This window comes from Grus americana, chromosome 24, assembly GCF_028858705.1.
Source record: "Grus americana isolate bGruAme1 chromosome 24, bGruAme1.mat, whole genome shotgun sequence".
Taxonomy (NCBI): domain Eukaryota; kingdom Metazoa; phylum Chordata; class Aves; order Gruiformes; family Gruidae; genus Grus; species Grus americana.
Window position 1 is genome coordinate 3,465,343 of NC_072875.1, and position 14,797 is coordinate 3,480,139.

General features: G+C 49.7%; 1 protein-coding gene across 1 annotated transcript; it reads left to right on the forward strand.

Moving 5' to 3' along the window:
- The first annotated feature begins 43 nt into the window (after nucleotides 1–43).
- HYOU1 (hypoxia up-regulated 1) lies at nucleotides 44–14,775 on the forward strand. Its single transcript, XM_054803084.1, has 24 exons — nucleotides 44–200; nucleotides 484–577; nucleotides 1,846–1,924; nucleotides 2,227–2,381; nucleotides 2,476–2,552; nucleotides 3,486–3,667; nucleotides 4,276–4,391; nucleotides 5,127–5,310; nucleotides 5,750–5,884; nucleotides 6,569–6,651; nucleotides 6,751–6,883; nucleotides 7,208–7,395; nucleotides 7,669–7,807; nucleotides 7,925–7,985; nucleotides 8,730–8,812; nucleotides 8,912–9,100; nucleotides 9,271–9,470; nucleotides 9,644–9,731; nucleotides 10,337–10,459; nucleotides 10,823–10,956; nucleotides 11,445–11,529; nucleotides 11,987–12,239; nucleotides 13,089–13,172; nucleotides 13,690–14,775. The coding sequence occupies exons 1-24, from the start codon at nucleotides 137–139 to the stop codon at nucleotides 13,749–13,751; spliced, it is 2,991 nt and encodes a 996-aa protein (XP_054659059.1). The 5' UTR covers nucleotides 44–136; the 3' UTR covers nucleotides 13,752–14,775.
- The last annotated feature ends 22 nt before the right edge of the window (nucleotides 14,776–14,797 follow it).

Sequence of the window (14,797 nt, forward strand, 5' to 3'; positions counted from 1 at the left end):
TTGGCGCGCGGGGGCCCGGCGTTGGCAGCCGCGCCAATGAGCTCGCGCCGCGTCCGGCACGGGAGTTGCGCGAGACGCCGGGGCCGCCTCAGCAGCACCTGCCGGTGGGACGCGACGGGCCGGGTCGGCGGCGAGGATGGCGCGGGTGCCCGGTTGGGCGCCGGCCTGGCTGCTCCTCTGTTGTCTCCTGCCCGCAGCAGGTACGGGCGGTGCGGGGCCGGCGGCGGCTCCGGGGTTCCGGGGCTTTTTCCCGCCTGGGCCCCGGTGCGGGCCCGGCCGAGGGCGGGCTTGCCGGGGATGGCGTGGGGCCGTGAGCGGCCGGAGCTGCTGGCTGCCCTTCGGTGCTCCGGTTTCACGCCGCGGTTCTCCGTCCCGGGTTTTTGGGTAATGGGAAAAAGTTTGGTCTCCTGCAGCGTGCGTTCTTACTGTTCTTTTTTTTTTTTTTAATTTTATTTATTTAATTTATTTCCTCACGCGCTGCAGAGCCCGTGGCGGTGATGTCGGTGGACGTGGGCAGCGAATCGATGAAGATCGCCATCGTGAAACCCGGCGTGCCGATGGAGATCGTCTTGAACAAGTGAGCGGCCGCTCCTCGGGCCTGGGCCAGCGCCGGTACCCGAGATGTAACGTGGGGGGCTCCTGCCTGCTTTACCGGGGCTTGAAGCATCATCACAGGCGCCGTGAGGAGGCGATGGCTTAGAGTAACGAGGGTTCAATTAACGCCCTTCCTCTCTTGTGAGGGGAAGGCGCCCATCCTCTTAATTGAGGATTGAGCATCTAATTCAGCTGCTGAGCATCGTTCAGGGCGGCGGTTCAGTTTTCAAGCGTATCGTAGGGGGGCTCGGTTGCGCTTTTGGGGGCCTTTTAATCAAGCAACCGCAAGCCCACACAATTAAGGATACGCTGTGGTTCAAACGCGAAAGGATGTAGCTTCGTGTTCTTGCTTATCTGATTAAGGAGCCCGGTTCTCAGTTCTCCGTCAGGGAACCCCAGAGGCGGGTTTGTTTTGCTGCAGCTGTTCAGCGCCCGGGCTCGTTTGTGAAGCGAATAAAGCTCTCCTTTCATTTGGCCGCCGTTGCTGCGGCCCGTCCCCCAGGCGCTGAATGAAAAACCGGCGGCTGGGAGAGGATGTACAGTTGGGAACATCCTCGTTTTCTGGGAGTCTAGACTGAGAGATAATAAATGGGTTTTTTTTTTTTTTTCACCCGGCTCCCTGAAACTTGGCAGTCGTTGATAGAACGAGGGATCTGTCTCGCTTCGCTCGCTGGTGGAGTGAAGGAAGAATAAAGCAAGTCTTGTCTAAGTATGAAGCAGCACGCTCCAGAAGGCTACTTGCGAGCCTTTCTTCTTCCCAGCAAGTCATTTCGTTGTGGCCTTGCGTTGGGAAATTGATAGCGTGTTATGAGGCGGTTGGAAGTGGGTAGCGTGCGCTGAGCTTAGTGGGCAGCTTTAAGCCGTTTCGTAGCTATTGCAGCGAAATACACACCTTGGCGTGCTAACGCGTGAATCGGAGCAGAAAGGAGTCACCTCTTGCTAAGTTCTCTCACGAGAAGAATAACAATCTGCCCTCTGCGGCTTCGACTGCGAATTTGAAAGATGTCTGTCCGTGTTTTGGTAAAGCCACGTTATTTGCCTGTGTCAAGAGGGATGAAAGCTCTGAAGGGAGGTGCTGCTATTGCAGCCCTTCAGGTGAGCAGAGCCCGGCCTTCCTCTCCGTAGGTGGTATCTGAGCACCTTCCCTTAGTCTTTCTGAAATGGAACCAAGGCCCAGCCTCACAAGAGACTCTGTATCGGATGTTCACCTGTTTTGACTGGTTTATTGTTTATTCCTCCCTTTCTACGCAGGGAGTCACGAAGGAAAACACCCGTGGCCGTTTCTTTGAAGGAGAACGAGCGTCTCTTCGGCGATAGCGCCCTAGGAATGGTAAGAATTCTTGTTACTCATTGCCCCAGCTGCGGTTTCCCTACGCAGAATATATGTTCTCACTGCTGGGTCCTTCGTGATAAATGTCTGAGCTGGGAAGTTTTATTTCTTGTCCTCTACTTTTCTTCTCCTTTGTGCGTTACTGGCTTTCTGTACTGGCTCTTTGTGTATTGGTCTCGTGCTCCTAACTCCCACGACAAGAGCTGTTCGCCAGATAGCTTGGGAGAGGTTTGTTTGAGGACTGCAAAGCTGAAGAAATGCAGCTGGGGGTGATGTACTTTTTTTTTTTTAACTTTCTGTAGTCCATAAGGACCCCCAAAGTGGCATTCAGATACTTTCAGGATCTGCTGGGTAAGCAGATCGATAACCCTCACGTGGCGCTGTACCAGTCCCGATTCCCAGAGCACGAACTGGTGAAAGATGAAAAAAGGCAGACTGTTTTCTTCAAGCTATCCCAGTAAGTGGCTGCTTCTGGGTGGGACTTTGGCTACCGGGCTTCTACAGCTGACTCTGTTGTTGCTGTAATTTTCTTTCCTGTCTGTTTCTTGTAGAACAACACAGTATTCTCCAGAGGAGATGCTGGGGATGGTCCTGAACTACTCACGTGGTCTGGCTGAGGAATTTGCAGGTTGGAAGGATTTAGTTTCTTACGTTATCTGCGTGCGCGTATTTGTACGTTGTAGGATTTGAGTAGAGACCGAAGGTGTTTGAAAATCCACAGATTTTTAGAAACAGGGCGTTGGGTCTTTTCAGTTGTAGGCTGTTAGCAAGACTTAGCAGCTATCAAGTCGTCATTTGTTTCCGATAAGATGCGAGTTTGGGATCTTAATGCTATTCTTGGGGGGCAGGAACCCCAGATCCCACGCAGCCTCACAGTGAAGAAGCCTTACTGGCCGTCTCCTGAGAAAGAGTAAAGTGTTTTCTCACTTGCGTGTGTGGCACGTCGGTAGGGAAGTGCAGGGGAAGGTGGAAGTGGCTCTGTTGAAGTCTGTGTTGAGACTCACTGCTGAAGCTGAACTACAATTAAAGAGCAAAACCTGCCCTCTGTTGTGAAACTTGCTAACAGATTAGGGGCCGTCCTGCATGTTTTCATGCTGCGTTGCTAGTAAAACACCGCAGTAATGAAAACTGGGTGAATTTCATTGACGTGTTTGGCTTGCGCGGTTACTAGGAGGCTGTGTGTTGTTTGGTTAGGAATACTGAAGCCAGTCCAAAGACTTTTCACTCTGGAGAGCGAACACAATTCTGTGATAAAGTAAGCAATAAAGATAATGTGTTGAAATCTGAGGCATCCCCGAGCATTTCAGAGCATCCTAACGTGTGAAAGAGAGGTCGGTAGGCACATGGCTTTGCAAGAATCTGCAAAGCCCGCTTGGCTTCAGCGGGATGCAGGCAGGTTCGTTCCTAATGATCCTGGCTGCTAACGCCGCTTTGGGTTCGTGTTCTGCACCAGCCTTTACCTTGGGTTCTCTGGCGTTGCTCCCGTCACCCCGTTATAACGGGTCTTTGCGCGTGGCTACCCTGATTGGAAAAAAAACCACGTTCCCTGCCGCTCTTTCAGAGCAGCCCATCAAGGACGCGGTGATCACTGTCCCTGCCTACTTCAACCAGGCGGAGAGGAGAGCAGTCCTGCATGCCGCTCGCATGGCTGACTTGAAGGTGCTGCAGCTGATCAACGACAACACTGCTGTGGCCTTGAACTACGGCGTTTTTAGGAGGAAAGACATCAATGCCACAGCACAGGTAGGCGCAGGTGGGAGATCCGGAGAGTCCCGTGCAAGTGCCTGCATGTGGGGGAGAAGGTGCCGCAGATAAAATCAAAAGGACTTAGGTTGACTAGCAGATTCCGCTTCCTCCCAGTTGTCTCCTCTGTTGTTGTGCGCTCATCAACGAGAGGAGGAGGTGAAAACCCTATGTGAATACGCTGTGAAGCCTGAAAGCTTCTGGAGCGAGGGCAGGTGGCTGGGAGTTCCCGTTTAGTAAACTGGTGTTTGGTCCTTGCCCATCAACCTGGGGAGGGGGGGGAATAACATTAGCGATATTCTAAGGTATTGGAAGACGGAGTCTGAAATGCTTGATTTTCCTGAGGTGGGAGAAACTTTTAAAGAGCAAAGCTTTGTTTTCTGATCTGTGAAAATGATGAAAAGACTTTTCTCGTCCGCTCGTGTCGAGCATGACCCCGACCATCTCCTGTGTTTGATCACAGTACGAGTCCTGTCGTTAGGGTATGAAGCCAGGCTAGGGAGCGGATAGTCTTGGCCTGTATCAGGCTCGGACAGTTGTGGGTTCTTTCCTTATTCATGGGGGATATCCAGGTGTTTCTGCTTCACCGTCCCAGCTTCTCTTTTCAGAATATCATGTTTTACGACATGGGAGCAGGAAGCACCGTTTGTACTATTGTAACGTATCAGACAGTGAAAACTAAGGACTCAGGAACCCAACCTCAATTGCAGATCCAGGGCATTGGGTAAGAATTCAACGCAAGTTGCACAAAACCCCGCAGGTCTCAGGAAAGAAACCTTTTCTTTCACAGTCTCTTCTAAATGGGGAATTTTGCAGCGAGGCTTTGGCACAGTAATTCGGACGGCAGGGTGGGAAACATTTGGAGCGAGAAGGCTCCTGTTGGTAATAATTCTGGTGTTGCTGGCTTGTGCAGGAGGTAACTGAGAACTTCCAGGAGGCAACCAGTATACGAAATTTGCTTCAGGGGTGCTTTTTTTATAGCCTTGAGCCCTTTTAGCTTAATTCTGTTTCCTGTAGTCTTACAGAAGTGGAGTGTGTCTGTTTGAAAAAGCAGAGAGGAATGAAAACGCCGTAAGGAGGGGGGTGCTGTGAATCGCCAGCCCGGCAATTTTAACTCCAAAACTTTTATACTGCTGTTTCCAAGAAAATACCTGGGACCTGAGACAGTTACCCTTTGGCTTCCCAGCTGTTTGATGTGCTTGGCAATAAGGCCTTTACCGTAATTGTAATGAAATTTCCTGCTCAAAGGCTTTTGTGGTGGTGAATCTTTCTTTTCTTTCTTTCTTTCTTTCTTTCATTATAACATGTTATTTTTGGAACAACCGTTGTTCTTTCACAGTCAATCACGGCTGATAGTACTGCAGCTACTTTTGACCACTTGCTGCTGTGCATATTTGTGAAATAACACACGAAGCTTGCTTGTATTTCAACTCGCATTTCCGTTCGTTCTTTTGCTCAGGTTTGACCGTACTCTCGGGGGTCTAGAGATGGAGCTTCGTCTCCGGGACTATTTGGCGAAACTCTTTAATGATCAACACCCTTCAAAAGACGTCCGAAAGAATCCCCGTGCTATGGCCAAACTGCTGAAGGAGGCCAACCGCCTGAAAACTGTCCTGAGCGCGAATGCTGACCACATGGCACAGGTCTGACCTTCCGTCACGGGGTTTCCAGCTTTTTTTAGGGCTGAGGGTGAGGTGGGTAGGAATGCTGTCCCTCTGCACCGTCGGTGTGCTGAACAGCATTGCTCCTGGTGTTCCAGGGGTGGTGGTGGCACTGGTGGTTCTTCTCAACTTGTGCCTGCTTAGCACTGCTGGTGATTAAATGAGCGGACTGGAGGAGAGTTAGTCGTGTGAAGTTTGGTAAATAAGCTTTCACTGAGAGAAGCAGCTGTCTGTTATAGCCACGTTCCGTCCTCTCATCAGTGGCAGGGTTCGGATGAGTGCGGTCAGGTCCTAGGTGCGTTAGCAAAGCTGGAACTTTTTGCATGCTGGGCAAGTCAGGCAAAGATTTTGCTTGGAGGATGCTCTACGAATAATTTCATCCTGGCCGTGGGGTTTTTTTGTTTTGTTTTTTTCTGGACAGATTGAGGGGCTACTAGATGACATCGACTTCAAGGCCAAGGTCTCAAGGCAAGAATTTGAGGATTTGTGCTCGGACTTGTTCCAGCGAGTCCCAGGACCCGTGCAGCAGGCTCTGAGCAGCGCAGAGATCAACCTGGTAGGTTTAAGAACGCATTAACGAGCCCGAAGCTTCTGTGTACAGAGCTGCTGTCGTCTCATGATCAAAGTGTTGGCGATTGTGTTTATCAGCACTGCTGAGAGGTACAGATGCTTGCTGTTGTAACAGATTGGTTTGCTGCTGCAGTGAGGTTCCTTGCTGCGGTGTCAAGCGGGAGACTGTCCTGGCTCCCTGCGCTATGCAGCAGAAACAAAGGACTTGGAGGTGGTGTTTCTTTCCTGTTAAAAAACTTTACTCTTCAGCTGGAGGTTTGAAACACTGATCTCTCCTTTTTTTTTTTTCTTTTTTTTTTTTTTTGTGTGTGTCTGATGCTGGTTCTGGTCTCTCTTCTGAAGTTTTATCTCAAAGTGTCTGGAACGCAAATTATTGCTGTTCAGGCTTCTTCTCTGAGCACTCTGCAGCCTGTCTACTTTTGAATCAAGTCCCATGCTTCAGGTGACTTGAAGCAGCGGTCACGTTGTCCCTGTTTGACAGACGTGACTCCGGGTTCCTCATGTTGGCTTGGCTTGTGTCAGCCTGTCTGAGATCCATCAGATGCGCTGGGACAGCAGGACATAGCCTGGGCGTTCTCAGAGCACCACACCAGTGCGTGGTGACCAGAGAAGGGGCGTAAGGAAGCCAAAATTGCTTTCTCAAGACAAGGTGACTGTTTCCAATCCCTAGGATGGAATTGACCAGGTGATTCTAGTTGGCGGTGCCACACGGGTCCCCAAAGTGCAGGAGGTTTTGCTGAAAGCTGTGGGCAAGTGAGTATGCGAGGCCCCCTTCTACTCTGCCTCCCATTGACAAGTTGCTCTTTGTGGCAGCGGCTGCAAAGCTGACGTCTGTTGCTTTTTGCTTCCTAGAGAAGAACTGGGCAAGAATATCAACGCCGATGAGGCGGCCGCTATGGGTGCAGTCTACCAGGCAGCTGCTCTGAGCAAAGCCTTTAAGGTGAAGCCTTTCGTTGTTCGGGATGCCGCTGTGTTTCCCATCCAGGTAACCTTTGGCTTTCTCTTGTGCGAGGTGCGGGTAAATGGGGCTGTGCTGGGAGTAGCGTTCCACGTGACTGGTTGGGTTCCTTTGAGTAAGGAATTGTTATGGACATCTTTCTGCCAATCTAATAAAGAAAGCAGAAGAAAGTCGGCCCTATCGTAGCAGCATCCAAGAAGCCAGGCAGATAGAAATGTCTGCTGAGAAATACTTGCCTGTCCCCCAACTTTTGCAGAGGGTAGAGTAGCCACATGCTGTGGAAACCTCTGACATAGGATGCCACAGAGGAAGTTTGCGGTTGCTGAGTCATATTTTCTGTTTGTGATCCAGGTGGAGTTTACTCGTGAAGTTGAGGAGGACGATAAATCCAAGAGTTTAAAGCACAACAAGAGGGTTTTGTTCCAGCGCATGGCGCCCTACCCACAGCGCAAAGTTATCACCTTCAACCGCTACACAGACGACTTTGAGTTCTACGTCAACTACGGAGATCTGTCCTTCCTGAACCAGGATGACTTGCGGTGAGTTGAGGCAAGCATCTGAGCAGACAGCTCCATGGCAGTGTGATATGCCTAGCTGGGCAGTTTTATCAGCAGGCAGGCCTGTGACTGGCCACCAGCACGTATTTGCAGATCTGTTCTCAGAGTTATACGCACTTTTAGCAAACCGAACAGCGCTGATTGCTGGCTTTGCGCGGTTGTCCGTTGCCACAAATGTGACTTTGAGAAGCAGTTAGCTGTTCTGCGGCGTCATTATCCTAAGTTTTCTCTCTGCTTTTGTCTCTGTGTCGTCAGGGTTTTTGGTTCTCTCAATCTCACTACCGTGAGGCTGAAGGGAGTTGGGGACAGCTTCAAGAAGCACTCAGACTATGAATCCAAAGGCATCAAAGCTCACTTCAACATGGACGAGAGTGGAGTACTAAGTCTTGACCGGGTAAGCGCCACCCTGTTGTGATGTGTACGTCAGCCTACGTATTTTCCAGTTCTGTCCCTCTCTCCAGTATTGATGGTCCCTGCTTAAAACTAATTCTGTGCTTCCCCCCCGCCCAAGGTGGAATCTGTGTTCGAGACCTTGGTGGAAGACAAGCTGGAGGAGGAGTCGACACTGACAAGTAAATGCTGAACTTTGATATTCGTACCGGCTGTTGTGTTTTACCTGCAGTAGATGGGATAACTAAAGCTTATCGTTGCTTTCAGCAGAGCAAGCACTGTGGGTTTGGGATGTGGAAATTAAACAGATAGCCATAGCCCCCAGTTGTGTATACAGCTCCAAAATACCTAAAAGCCCTTTGCAAGTGGCTTCTGGGTGCTGCTCCTAAGGTGACTGTGGCATGCATTGCGACTTGAAAAACAGGAGTCGTTTCCTCTTTGTTTGGCCACAGCTGGTAATTTCAGGAGGTCTGTCCTGAAGGGGAGTCCTGCATCCGGCGCCCCGCAGCATTCTCCCTTCTCGTTGTCTGGGTTGCGATGCCCTGGTTTGTGCTTTGCATTGCTTGGGTTTCGGAGCACAGACTTCCCTGTGGAGAGGAGTTGGAAATCTGTGTGTTTGGAGGTGAAGGGGAGACGCAGGGATGGCTAACGCAGCCACGGGTTGAAGCTTGAAGCTTTTTAGTCAGAGTTACGAATTTCAGGTCATATTCCAGCAGAGGTAGAGGCCCCGCTTGTCTGTGCACGCAAAAACACAAAGCGAGGTCGGGGAAGGATGAGTTTCTGGAGCGTACGTAGCTAACGTGCGCCGCCAAGGGAGCTCCTTGGTGATCACTGTGGTTGTGAGGAGAGCAACTGAGAGCCGAAGATTAATTTCTTCCTCCTTTGGGTGTGTAATATTCTGGATTTTTTTTGTCTCCCATCAACAGAACTCGGAAACACCATCTCGAGCCTGTTTGGGGGTGGTGGGCCTAAGCCAGAGACGGGAGAGAACCTGACAGATTCGGTTCAGGTGAGCCCCAGGGTGATTGCTAGTGGGAGGGAACCCCTGAGTCTTGCTATGGCTGCTAACGCTCTTTTGATTTCCCCTTTACTCACTTGTGATGACCAGGAAGAAGAAGAGAGCTTAGCAGAAGCAGGTAAAGAAGAGCAAGGGGAGAAACAAGACCAGAAAAGCAGTGCTGAAGATGCCAGTGATGAGCAGGGAGAAGAGAAACAGCAGTCTCCAGGTCAGGCAGAAAGTGCCCCTCCGAAAGCAGAGTCGCAGAAAAAGGAGGAAGGAGAGAAATTAGAGTCTCCGGTGAGCATCAGATTGAAGGGATGGGACTGTGATTTCGGTGCCTGAGAAATGGCATTTCCTCAGTGGAATTCTTCTTTGCCTGTTAGTGTCCTGCCTTGGAAAAAAAGTTGTGGAATCTGCAAATCTGTTCCCTTGCCTGAGAATCTGTTACAGGATTTTATCTGTTACAGGATCCCAAAGAAAGCAGAGAAACTGCGAAGGAGGAAGAGCCGTCCAAAAGTTCCGGTGACAGCACAGTTACCAAAACAGAGGAAGAGAAGAAGATCAAAGCACCCAAGAAGCAGAAGCTTGTCCACGAGATCACCATGGAACTGGATGTAAACGATGTGCCTGACCTGCTGGAGGATGAACTGAAGAGCTCGATGAAAAAGTATGTTTGAAATGGCTCTGTCTGCTAGGTTAAAGCTCTAGATAAAGGAAGGGGATCGCTGTGGAGCGGTGATAGCTCACGTGGCGCTGCTGTCCTCAGAAGCTGATCTATACGATGTGGTGCTCGTCTAAAGGCACTCGCTACCTTTGATTTCTGTTCTCTTCGCATGTTAGACTCCAAGACTTGACAGTCAGAGATCTAGAGAAACAGGAAAGAGAAAAATCGGCCAACAGCTTGGAGTCATTCATCTTTGAAACCCAGGTAAGAGAGGGATATAAAGAAAGGAGAATTCCTGGAGAAGCAGGCAGAAGTGTCTTACGCAGCTTGGCCGGTCTGAATGCAGGGGAGGTGTTTGAGGTGGGGAAAGCTGATTTGAAGAGCCCAGCTTTTGTCTTTCAGTCACTTTTTCTACTACCATGAGGCTTCCCAGGCCCATGTGGACTTGGGATGTTTCCTTGATATAAAATGAACGCTTCCCTTGGCGCGTCTAACACGTTAAACTGGCTTTCCGGTATCCCTCACGTGACCTACCTGTGTGTTTTGGAACAATTGCACCCAGGCTGTAAAGAAGCTACAGCTTCTCAAGAACTGTTGTGCAGACAAGGCGACTAGTGCTAAGTGCGTGTGAAATTAAAGTTGTTGCGGCTTTACCATCCTATACCTGGTGTGCGTGGGGGCATTACCATCGTGCTCCTGGTAATGCTAGGAGCAGGAGCTTGGATTTGGAGGGCTGAATGAGAATCTCCTGGCCAGTGCAGGCAGCGCCCCAGGAGTTCAGAGTCCAGCCCGCTTGCAAGTGGGTGACCTGGTGGTTTTATGCTTCCACGTTCAGTGCTATTTGACGTGCTTGCTTTGTTCTTTCCCAGGACAAGCTTTACCAAGAAGAGTATCAGTTCGTCTCAACGGAGGAGCAGAGAGAAGAAATTTCCAGAAAGCTTAGCGAGGCTTCTAGTTGGATGGAGGAGGACGGCTATGCAGCCACGACTAAGGTATTGCTGCATGCAGTCAGGGTACCAGTCTGCTATCGCTGACATAGGAACGGCCATGCAGGCTGACAGAGTATCGATCCATCTTGATCCTTTGTGATCCGGTTCTCGGAAGTTTCTCGCTTCCTCAGTGCGTTTATGCACAGAACAAGATAGGAAGTTCTTCCAGCCGTGGGTGTGTCTTCAACAGCTTCGGCAGTAACCTGCTGGTTCCATGTCAAGCTTAGTCACGTGGCTCTTTTTGCTGTACTGAAATAGTATATTTGATAGAGAGAACGAGAGAACCTGTAGTTTTAACTTCTGAGGTCTACAACGTTAGACAGTGAGCGAACTAAGTGTCTCCTTTCCCCTCTGCCCCATTTGCAGGAGCTGAAAGACAAGCTTTCAGAGCTGAAAAAGCTTTGTAGGAACCTCTTCTTCCGTGTCGAGGAAAGGAGAAAGTGGCCGGAACGCCTGGCTGCCCTGGAGAGTCTGCTCAACCACTCAACCATCTTTCTCAAGTAAGAGCAAGCTGGTTGGGAAGGAGAGTTGTGCAGCTGACAATGCTGTGCCAGGTGCCAGTGGAATGTGACCAGATCGAATGTGGCTGGAAAGTTGCTAAGGCTTCTTGAGAGAAGGCGACCCAAGCCCTGCTTGCTAGCACTCAGTTCTGCAGAACCCATTAACAGAAGCACGCAAGCTCTGTTTAAACTGCACACGCTGCTTGCAAGCGGATTTTTCCCTCTTGGTCCTATGGTCTCAGCTTTTCTACCTTCCCTGTTCTTCTGATCTCGTAATAGCTGTGTTTGCTGGCTCTGTATTCCATTCTTAGTATCTGGAGATTGATTTAGGACTCTGTTTCTTGCAGATGCCAGAGACGTAAATGTAAAATGTACTAATTGGTCAGTAACTGCAGTGGCTAGTTTGTATTAGTGGAGCTGTAAATACTGAGTTATCGAGGTATGGTCTGTTTGGTTTAATAGAAATAAACTTTCTTCTTATTTTTAAGGGGAGCCCGAATGATTCCAGAGTCTGACCAGATATTCACAGAAGTGGAACTGAATACACTGGAAAAAGCCATCAATGAAACAATGGTAGTAAAGGATGGAATGGATCTGGGGGAGGGTGGGGGCGGCAGTTTGGGTCACGTTTCCTGTCCCAAGTAGCGATAGGTCAAGTACTTTCACTCAATGTCATGGAATAGAGCATGCGTGTCTTGTTTCCCTGCCACCGGCAAACATCAGCTGTGTTTTCTAATGCCCAGCTTGACCCCAGACCGCTTTGAGGGGGACAGTTGTCTCCAGGAGCGGTGGTGTGGCTCAGTAATCTGGCTGCAGTTTTTAAAAGCAGATGCTGGGTTTTGAGGGTTCTGTTTCTTTATTTTGTCCTATGTGTGGGAAAGTAAGAAGCTGGTGGAAATGTAGCAGGGAGCAGCGTTATCCTGAGCAAGTTAGAAGGCCCGGGAGCGGTGACTTTGAGGTATTGTGATGTACGGTGGTTTCTGGAACCAAAAAGCATCCCAAAAGGCACCTCTTCCCTCCCATCCCACAGACTTGGAAAAACGAGACACTGGCTGAGCAGAACAAGCTCTCTCCTACTGAGAAACCCATCCTGCTGTCCAAAGATATAGAGCTCAAGATAGCAGCCCTAGACAGGGAAGTGCAGTATCTTCTGAACAAGGCCAAGTTTGCCAAACCCAAACCCAAAAAGGAGAAGAACACCACAAAAACCGATTCAGGCAAGAATGCTACAGCGACCTCTGAGAGCGAGAACACTATCCCTCCCACGGAGGGGAAGCAAGAAGGTAAGGAGCGGGTGGGGAGCGTGCATATATATATATATATATCTCCCAGTATATAATTACTATGTGTAACACACTCGTTACACGTGGTCTCTCTGCCTTGAGAGAAAGGGAGCTAAATAAGTGAAGACAACAGTGAACCATAGGATGAAATGATCCTCTTTAGTTTTCAAAGACAGCTGGGAAAAATCTAGGTGTGGCAGTGTCCTTTTTCTCCCACCATTTGTTTGGTTTTTTCTCTGCGAAAGTATTTATCAGCTTCCTGGGATGGCTGATCAGTATCTGTCTCTTTGGCTGGCTGCCTTATAGGAAAGATAAGCCATCAATTGCCTTCTGGGTGTCCAGAGCAAGTATTCAAGGTCGTGTCCTGTATCAAGGAACAGAACGAATTGTTGATGAGAAAGCTTTGTGGCTTAGATGGACCGCAATAAAAAAAAATCTCTTGGGACACTAAGACTTGCAGTTGTCTGAACTTTTTAAGATCCTCGGGTTCTGAGTGTCCCGGTCCTTTTGAACCTGGACCATTGTCAGCGGAGTTCCCTGCCGGTTCCATCTCTTGGGATGCTTAAGAGCTCCAAAGGCGACTTGCCTGTGCAACCGGTGAATCTCCAGGGCTTCTAGGGACGTAAAGCTTGGCAGATAGAGGCAGTGAGAAATAAGGAGCAGTTCTGTGATGCTTTTCTCTGGGCATCGTAGAGTGATCCACTGTGAGAGTGAATTACTACGGTCCTGCTGAGGCACCACAGCTGGCTTGTTCGTAAACCTCGCCGCTGGTCACCTCACCTCGCTGTGCCCAACCTCTTCTGTATTCTCCCTTAACTTTTGTGCTGTTTCTTTCTGCTTGAAACACAGACAAACCTGAGGATATCGGTCCAGCCAAGGAACCTCCTACAGCTGAGAAAGTAACAACAGGCGATGAGCCTGGATCAGACTCTGGTGAGTAAATGTTTGACTAACGGTCTGGAACTTGGTAGCTACAAGTGCAAGCTGTCCGTGTGCTCCTTTCCATCTTTTTAGCTGTAGGAGGTAGTAAGAACCCCTGACTGCGAAGCAGTTGTTAATTCCGCAAAGGGGAAGGCAAAAATTTCGGTTCCTCGCTGTCCCCACGTTTTTGTTGTTCCGGGTGAAGTCGTAACGTACCGCTGCCTCAGCAGCTGCTTGATGCCTCGATCGCTGCGGCTTAGAGCCAGTCCCGTAGCTGTAAGCCTGTCTTTGTTAAAGAGCTGATGCGCGGGTGCGTGCTTATTCCGCCGGTCCCACTGCGAGGACGGCAACGTTCTAGAGGTGGAGGGCAGGAATATCTTCAGCTCTTTGGAGCTGAGCATCGCTCCCCAAAGCACTCCCCCCAGGGAGAGTTTGGTGGAATACTTGATGAACGTCAGCGACTCGCGGCGCTGCCTTGTACGCTGCAAAAACCGTTACGGCGCCTAACTCTGTTTACTTTGTTACACAGGGTCCAAAAAAGAGAAGAAACCAGAAGCTGGAGGAGAAAGCAGGAAAAACGATGAGTTATAACACCCCTGAAATCCCACTAGTGTCAACATCTATTTATTTCATGGTTACTTTCTTGTTTTTATAATGGACCTGGTTAGTCATGATGTAAATGGAACACCACAACAAACAGGCTGATGATGACAACAACATGGGATAGAGATGTAAATTTTATTTTTTCTTTCTGGGGATTTTGCCGCTACTAACTTAGTGAATTGTTTTTTGTTTTTTCTTACGTGTTTAAAGGTGGGAAGTGTGCCCACCAACAGTTGTCTCAATTTCAGTACGGAAGTCGCCAAAGTGACTTTCCTGTGGAGAGAAAGCAGTAAGGAAACATCTTAAGCTTTAGGAAGTAATTTGGAACATAAACTCTGTGCCACACCCCCTCTGGTGAAGATAAATGGGACGAATGCAGAAGCGTAGGTAGCTGAGATGGTGGTGTCTTTGCATACGAGGCCCTAGGTTTAAAGCAGTGGTGTGATTTCAGCTGACGGGAGGCGTATTCCCATTTGGATTCAGGGGACGGTGGAACAGAAATGGGGAGGCGGACGCTCGGTGCTTCGAGGTAAGCGAGCGTCTATTTTCCGTGGAGTGTTGTTAAGACCGTCTCTATCCGTGCTCTGTAGCAGAGTCTGAACACCGTGGAGCGGGACAAACAGATTCTGTTTATAGTTTGCTATAAAAAAGGAGGAAAAAAAAAAAAAAAAAAGCTCAGAACTGTCCACCCGTTAGCCAGTCTTGCGCTCAGAGCAACAACCGGTAACGGAGGGCAGGGGCGGCACAGGGTTAAGGCAAGAACCGAACTGGTGCAGGGAACCGTCACTGTCCTCCTTCCTCTGTATCTTGTGCGCTCAGACCGGCTTCATCGCGAACCTCCATGCCCGCGGCCTCCCGCCTCCTCGGGCCGCTCACGCCGCTGCGATACATGAGCGGAGTCTCGGATCGACCCAAGCGGATGGACGCCTGTGAATGTGCATCTGGTGTCGTTCTCCATTTTTCTTTTTTTGGCCTCTTCAACCAAAAAAAAATAAAAAGTACACTTCCTTGATGCTCTCTTGACAGCGGTTCCC

What these genes read in the sequence shown, in the direction of transcription:
- HYOU1 (XM_054803084.1), top strand. Translation starts at nt 137, where the DNA reads ATGGCGCGGGTGCCCGGTTGGGCGCCGGCCTGGCTGCTCCTCTGTTGT. An exon ending in TCTGGCTGAGGAATTTGCAG is followed by an intron (nt 2,553 to 3,485) that starts GTTGGAAGGATT and finishes CCGCTCTTTCAG; the next exon opens with AGCAGCCCATCAAGGACGCG. An exon ending in CTGAACCAGGATGACTTGCG is followed by an intron (nt 7,396 to 7,668) that starts GTGAGTTGAGGC and finishes CTGTGTCGTCAG; the next exon opens with GGTTTTTGGTTCTCTCAATC.